The sequence below is a fragment of the Cucurbita moschata genome, unplaced genomic scaffold (genome assembly GCF_002738365.1).
Source record: "Cucurbita moschata cultivar Rifu unplaced genomic scaffold, Cmos_1.0 Cmo_Scf00020, whole genome shotgun sequence".
Lineage (NCBI taxonomy): Eukaryota > Viridiplantae > Streptophyta > Magnoliopsida > Cucurbitales > Cucurbitaceae > Cucurbita > Cucurbita moschata.
Window position 1 is genome coordinate 2,415,939 of NW_019268536.1, and position 7,610 is coordinate 2,423,548.

Sequence of the window (7,610 nt, forward strand, 5' to 3'; positions counted from 1 at the left end):
GATCGAAACCAAACATTTGATAAAAAATACGTTATATCCACTAGCCATTATTCACATCGACATACATAATAATACATCAATTTGATAACAGATAACTGAAATAAATCTTCTAAACAAAGCACACAAACATTAGGCGTAATTAATTTTTCAATTCTCAAACATTTATAGAAGAAATTAAAGAAATTATTTTAATGATTTTGAAACGCCTTCTTTTGGATTGTCCATAGCTAGCCTTTGCTTGTGAGATTCAGAGGGTTGTTTTACATCAGTGGCCACTCCAATGGCCTGAAGAAACCAAATAACATACCAACCAAGATCGAGCTGCCACCATTCAATCCCAACCCTAGCTGAATACTCAAATGCATGATGATTATTGTGCCAAGCTTCTCCAAATGAGATCAAACTCAACCACCTAAGAACACAAAGAACCCTAATAAATTGCAAGATACAACAAACAAACCTTAACAATAATGAACTTACCAATTATTTCGAGTCAAATCTTTAGTTTGCCATTGTTGTTTTCCCCATGAATGGCAAATTGAATTTACCATAAAGGTTGAATGTAAGGACATGACGATCCTCACACCCTACCAAATGAATAGAGATTCTTTGTTCAGATTCATAGAGACATTCTCAAAATTCGAAACGGGTAAGATCATAATCTAGATATTGCAAACTCTCTCCCAATAATCTTCAACATAATCTAATGAAAACAAAAATTAATTGGAGAGAGAGATTTTAGCTTACCATTCCCCATACAAGAAAGGGTGTTCCTCCAACAACGTAGAGAAGAATTGCAAGAGCTATTAGATGAAGAACGTATGTGTCATGAATAAACCGATAAAATGTCTGTTTCTCCAAATCACCAACATTATCTGGCCTTCCATACTTCAAAACCAATGTAAAAACGCTTCTTTTTTTATCCTTATGATCTATAAAGTACTCCGGACAAACTTTTTTCGTCAAAGTAATGGAATCAAAAAGCCATGTTATGTAACTAAACCAAAATCCTTGAGTAGGACTATGTGGATCTCCTTCCGTATCAGCATATTGATGATGACATCTATGAGTACTCACCCAGTCGATTGGATCACCCTACAATTCAAACGAAGTAAATATAAATAAAAAAATTTCAAGTAATGTGAAAATGTTATGAGATTTTAAAAAGTAGAATCGAAAATACCAAACCTGAAACGCATGAACTCCACAATATGCGAATAAGTATTCAAGCCATTTAGGAAGATTGAAACTTCTATGTGAAAGATTTCGATGATATGAAATACTTATTCCAAAGAGACCTGTAATGACATATAGGGCAATGGCTACCCAAAATGCATTCCAAGTGAATTGGGATGGTGCAAAAATGCAAAGGATATGGACAATGAAAATGTAAAATGCAACAAATTTCTCTCTGATGGTCCATTCTCTGCTACAAAATTGCATTGCAGGCTCCATATTGTCTTTTGATTCTTGTTTTGAAATTCCCATTTTGCAGGGCTTTGGTGTGGTTCTAAGTTAATTAGCCACCTGTTCTAGCCACTATAAATATAGTGCATTTTATCAATACTCTATCATCAACGTTTAGATCATTACTCTTATTATTTACAACAATTATTCCATCGTTTTTCTTATTGAGAATTAAACAAATCGACATTTTTAGTCAACTCATTGTCTACATAAATAAAGTTATTAAAAAAGATAGAGATCAGGCAAGCAATGAAAACTCGAATCATTGATATAATATTAGGGTTTAGGGTTAAAAAAACGTGAAACAAAATTAAAATATGACAAAAAAAAAATTGAATAACATGTAATATCATTAATAATTTGTTTTTGAATATTATGATTATTAAATGAAATTGAATAACATGTAATATTATTTGTTTATTTTTCATGTGGTAGCATTTTTTAATGCTGAAATCAATTCCATTTTAATCAAATATTAAATATGATACCGTATCAATTTTTTTAAAAAAATAAAATCTGTCTTACCTGTATAAAGAACATGATTCGTAAACAAAGTTATTTATTATGTCTCAAACTTACCTTCTTTTTTTTTTTTTTTTAATAAGTTATTAAAAAAATTTATTTTGTTATTTCACTTTTAATGAATTATTTCATTTTCAAATTAATAGCCAGCATTGATTTATTGCAGATCGCACTCAATGTCGGTAAAAATATCCTTCAATGATCACCTCATAAATTTTTCTTGCACTTTTGGTTACTAGTAGCAATATAGAAGGAGAGGGAGAACACAAGAGTTAGGTTTTTTCGAGTAGGTTCTACTTCGAGAGTCAAGTTCATGGTCTTATGTATGCAATCGAGCACAACATTAAAGATCTGTGTCGTGCCTACTACTAATTTGTTGAGTAATTAAAATGATACTTTGATAGGTAACGCTAATTGCTTAGGTTTCCTCGGTGTCATTAGTATAACTGTTTATGGTCCAATTGGATTATAATATTTGGACTCACATTCAATTAAGCACAAATGAAGCCTACCTCAATCAACCACGTTCGATTTTATGCAATCCACGTTCTTCTTTCTTTATTATTCTAAAAGTCAACTCGACAAATTTACACAACTTTTCAGACCATCATTTACATTTTCCACATTTTCTAAACTAATTAGTTCATAGTTAAGTTCATTGGATCATTTAGAGGGTTTGTGGAGTCCAATATAGAGGGTTTGTGGAGTCCAATCGCGCCGCTAGAGAGCCCAATCTAGATAAGTTGATGATCCTCTAATAACCTCGTAACCTATCGTATGAACCTAAGGAGGCATATGATCATACATCATAGATAAGGAGTAACAAATTACACAAAAACACATTTTTAAACATGTGGTTACCTATATGCTCTTGAGGCCAATTATCAATACGTGTGAATGGAAATTGTTGTTAAGACCATAAAACAATCACATATTTGTGTGTACAGGGATTGTACAATTGTGGAAATGAATAAGTACTTGACATTCGTTGGTTATTAAGGGCTTCCCGAAAATGTCTAGATCGGCTTTTAAATTAAGTTCAGAATTAGTAGATGCTGGAGTGCAGATGCTAGATGCTGTTGAACACAACTCGGAAACACTCGCACTCTTTATTAAGACCAATCGAGAAGAGAATACAAAACACTTTGTAGAATACTTTTGCTTTTTATTGCTTTTAGATTTCTTGGATGAATAACCTAGGTAGGGTGGAGGGTATTTATACTAATAGTAAACCATCTATATTTAACCAATCTAAATCTAGACCTAACCGATTTGAATCTATACTTAACAAATTTGAATCTTTCTCCTAAAATATCTAGATCGCTTTCTCCTAAAATCTCTACTAAAATAAATATACTGGGCTCGTACACTAATTGGGCTTGACTCTATTGGGCTAGTGATGATATTTCAACACTCCCCCTCAGCACTAGTCCTCATTCGCTGCACCATGTTGAGCTGACAGCGAAAACTCTCATGTTTGCCAGTATTCAGCCCTTTTGTAAACAAGTCTGCCACTTGGTCATCTGTCTTGATCTGCTGCATCTCGATTTCTTCCTTTAGGATCTTCTCTCGAATGAAATGGAAGTGCACCTCCACATGCTTTGCTCTAGCATGAAACATCGGATTTTCTGCAAGGCGAATCGCAGATTGATTGTTGCAATAAAGTGGTATTGGATACTCAATTTTCTAGTGCCAATCTTCCATCAAAAGTTTAAAGCATGTATTTTCCTGAGTTGCTCCAGCTACTGCTCTGTACTCTACTTCTTTAGTTGACAATGATATTGTTGGTTGTCTTTTGTTACACCAAAAAATTGTTCTTGAACCGAGCTTGAACACATACCCAGTGATTGATCTTCGAGTATCGTGGTCTCCTTTGACATATCTTAAGGTCGGTCGAGCTGCATCCAAATAAGGCTTCTTCAGATTTTGCATATATTGATCAATGACTCCAACTTCATTTTCGAATTTTTTCGGTTGGTCCATGTAGAACTCTCTATTTAACTCTCCCTGCAAGAAAGCATTATTCATATCCATCTGCCATAATTTCCAATCTTTATTTACCGTAAGTACTGGAGGAACTTGTACGATAATGATCTTTGCCACTGGACTAATCGTTTCATCATAATCTAGTCCATATTCTTGAGAGAACCCTGAATCTATAGTCTGAGCTTTGTATCTCACGATTGATCCATCCGGGGTACACATTATTTCGTAAGCCCACTTGCAAGAGATGAGTTTGGTATCTCTTGGTCTTGACACTAATTCCCAAGTCTGATTTTGTTCTAGGGCTATAGTTTCTTCCTCCATTGCTTTCTGCCAAGCTGAGTTTTGTGATGCTTCTTCATATGTCTCTGGCTCATTAACTTCGTCTTCTACTGCGTTGGCATACTCTAGATTTTCCTTTAGGATTATTTCTGAATGTCTGAGTTGTTGAGGTGTCATTTCATTTTCACTAGGCTCGCTTGGTTGAGTCACTTCTTGCTCGCCAACACTAGTGTCATTTGAATCTTCAGGCATATCAGCACTTGAGCAAATGTGTACAATTTGATTTGCTCCCCCCGTCTTTTGTGGAAGAATCTCTTCAGTTTGCTCCCCTATGTTCTGGAGAAGAATCTCTTCAGTTTGCTCCCCTATGTTCTGGAGAAGAATTTCTTCAATTTGCTCCCCCATGTCCTGGAGAAGAATTTCTTCAGTTTGCTCCCCCATGTCCTGGAGAAGAATTTCTTCAGTTTGCTCAAGGCGTGGTAATACTTCCTTCTCTAAGGGCCACCCCTCTTCCATTGCACCGCTTTGATCGTCAATCATGTGGTTTAAGCATCCTGAATCAATGATCCATTCATCCTCATAATCGATATGCTCTTCCATTGTCGCCATGAGTGCTAGCTCGTCTTCTTCTATGGGACATAGTACCTCTGCATCTCATTCATCTTCTATCTTCTTTTTGGATATTGCCACATTGCTTTCAATAGACTTTTTCCTGGACCAACAATCTCTAGACATGTGGCCCTTTTTCCTGCAATTATAGCAAATACCACCAAATCTCGTTCTTTGGAAACTCTTGTTGTCATTCTTCTAAGCTCTCTCAGGTTGTGCAATCCCTTGGTGGCTTCTTCTTTTGTCACCATTGTATCCATGTTTGGTAGACGGCCTATTATTGCTCCGACTTTCACTCGTGTAGAGTGCTTCTTCTTCACCCTTCAATGTGAAGCCTCCCATTTGTTTAGCCATGGCTTCTTGGCTGGCTAACAAATTTTCGAACTCTACAAGTGTTGGTTGAGTGGGCCATCCTTGTACAGCAGTAATGAAGCTTCGATATTTCGGTCGTAATCCGTGGATTATAATCCTCTTCATTCGAGATTCTACAATGGCGGACTTTGGGTCTAGTTCAGTAATCTCTCGACAGATTGATTTGACCTTGTGGAAGTACTGAGCAATTGTCATATCACGTTGTGTAATTGACAACAACTCATTCTCCAGAAGTTGTAGCCTCATATCGTTCTTCTTTGAAAACAACATCACGAACGTGTCCCATGCTTCTTTCGGTGTCTTGTCATCCCAAATATGTTCTAACATCTCTTCTTTGATTGTGGTCTTCAACGCAAACATTGCTTTGCCTGCTTTGATTCTCCATTTGCGCAAGGCGCCGTTGGAATCCTCCTCTGGCGGCGTAGTTTCACACCCGCCAACGATCTCCCAAAGATCTTGTCCTTGTAAATAGGACATCATGCGTGTTGCCCACGTGTTGTAGTTGTTGTTGTTGAGTTTCTTGATTCCTCCAACGATTTGGAAATCACCCATCGTGTTGGCCATACCTCAGTAATACCAAACAAGTTCTTTTGACACAAGACTTGCAGAGTCACAGACTTCTCACGACACAAAAGAAACTCACTCACCACTAATCTCAAGAAATCGTTTATGATGTGGAAGATCAGACAGAGCTGCAACCACAGAGCATAGTAAGGATTCCAAGAGATCAGATAACCTATACTAACTTCGCTCTGATACCAAATGTTGAACACAACTCACTGTGGGAAACACTCGCACTCTTTTTTAAAACCAATCGAGAAGAGAATACAAGACACTCTGTAGAATTCTGCTTTTTATTGTTTTTAGATTTCTTGGATGCTTTTTATTGTTTTTAGATTTCTGGGATGAATAACCTAGGTAGGGTGGAGGGGTATCTAAGAGTAAACAATCTATATTTAACTCATTGAATCTAGATTTGAATCTAAACTTAACAAATTTGAATCTTTCTAAAATATCTAGATCTCTTTTTATCTCTACTAAAATAAATATACCGGCTCTACAATAATTGGGCTTGACTCGAACAGATGCCACATGTAAAAAATGCCACATGTAAAAAGAAGATACTCAAAGACAAATTAGACAGATCCCCACATGTAAAAAGGAAGAGACTGATAGACAAATTAGACAGATCCCCACATGTAAAAAGGAAGAGACTCATAGACAAATTAGACAGATCCCTTTTGTGGATTTTTACTGAAGATTGGGAATCGATGGACTTTCCATAGGACCCATTTTATCGATGGACTTTCCATAGGAAAAATGCCACATGTAAAAAGAAGAGACTCAAAGACAAATTAGACAGATCCCCACCTGTAAAAAGGAAGAGACTGATAGACAAATTAGACAGATCCCCACATGTAAAAAGGAAGAGACTGATAGACAAATTAGACAGATCCCCACATGTAAAAAGGACATGTAAAAAGGAAGAGACTGATAGACAAATTAGACAGATCCCCACATGTAAAAAGGAAGAGACTGATAGACAAATTAGACAGATCCCCACATGTAAAAAGGAAGAGACTGATAGACAAATTAGACAGATCCCCACATGTAAAAAGGAAGAGACTCATAGACAAATTAGACAGATCCCTTTTGTGGATTTTTACTAGAGATTGGGAATCGATGGACTTTCCATAGGACCCATTTTAACGGGGTTTATCACCACTTTAGCAATTTGGCCAGTTACTCGAGATTTCCGACTATTCCATTTTTTAATGTTAGCTATGTATAGCAGTCAAATAGGATCATTTTCTGCTTGAGACCTTTTACTATTTTTTATCATGTGGGTGTACATTCAGGAGGTTCCATTTTTTTTGTTAATGGGAATTCTGGGTATCAATTTATTAGAACCAACTTTAAGTTTTGAAACATCGGCTAATCAAGCAAATAGAGCTTTTGCACATTTTCGTTAATCCATGAATAGGAGTTTAAAATTGGTTAAAGTCTATTTATTTTATCGCATTTTGTTTTGAATGTTTATATATCTAATCGCTTACTTATTCAGCATAGTTCCATCATCATACATAAATCTTATAGCAAAAAGGAGACTGATATGTAACATAGAAAATCTTTCATGCGTGTGTACTTTCATTCTCATCGCATAAAATTCCTGACTTAATATATCCGAACAATCACATAAACACTCAAATCAACAAAAAATATATATACTCGCGAGGTGTTCCAAACGTTAATATCATATATATTTGGATCACACATCCTACAAACATCAATTAATAACATTATAAATATCATTTGATTTCACATTCCAAGGCGATTTTATTAGAAGCAAATAAATAATTTCAATGACAAACATA

General features: G+C 35.7%; 1 protein-coding gene across 1 annotated transcript; it reads right to left on the reverse strand.

The window, feature by feature from the left end:
* Positions 1–52: 52 nt before the first annotated feature.
* Positions 53–1,505, reverse strand: LOC111457788 (palmitoyl-monogalactosyldiacylglycerol delta-7 desaturase, chloroplastic-like). The gene is made up of 4 exons (XM_023100186.1): positions 1,189–1,505; positions 748–1,095; positions 481–587; positions 53–412 (listed from the first exon to the last, which is right to left on the reverse strand). Exons 1-4 carry the CDS (start codon positions 1,486–1,488, stop codon positions 184–186), a joined length of 984 nt encoding a protein of 327 aa, XP_022955954.1. The 5' UTR covers positions 1,489–1,505; the 3' UTR covers positions 53–183.
* Between the last annotated feature and the right edge of the window lie 6,105 nt (positions 1,506–7,610).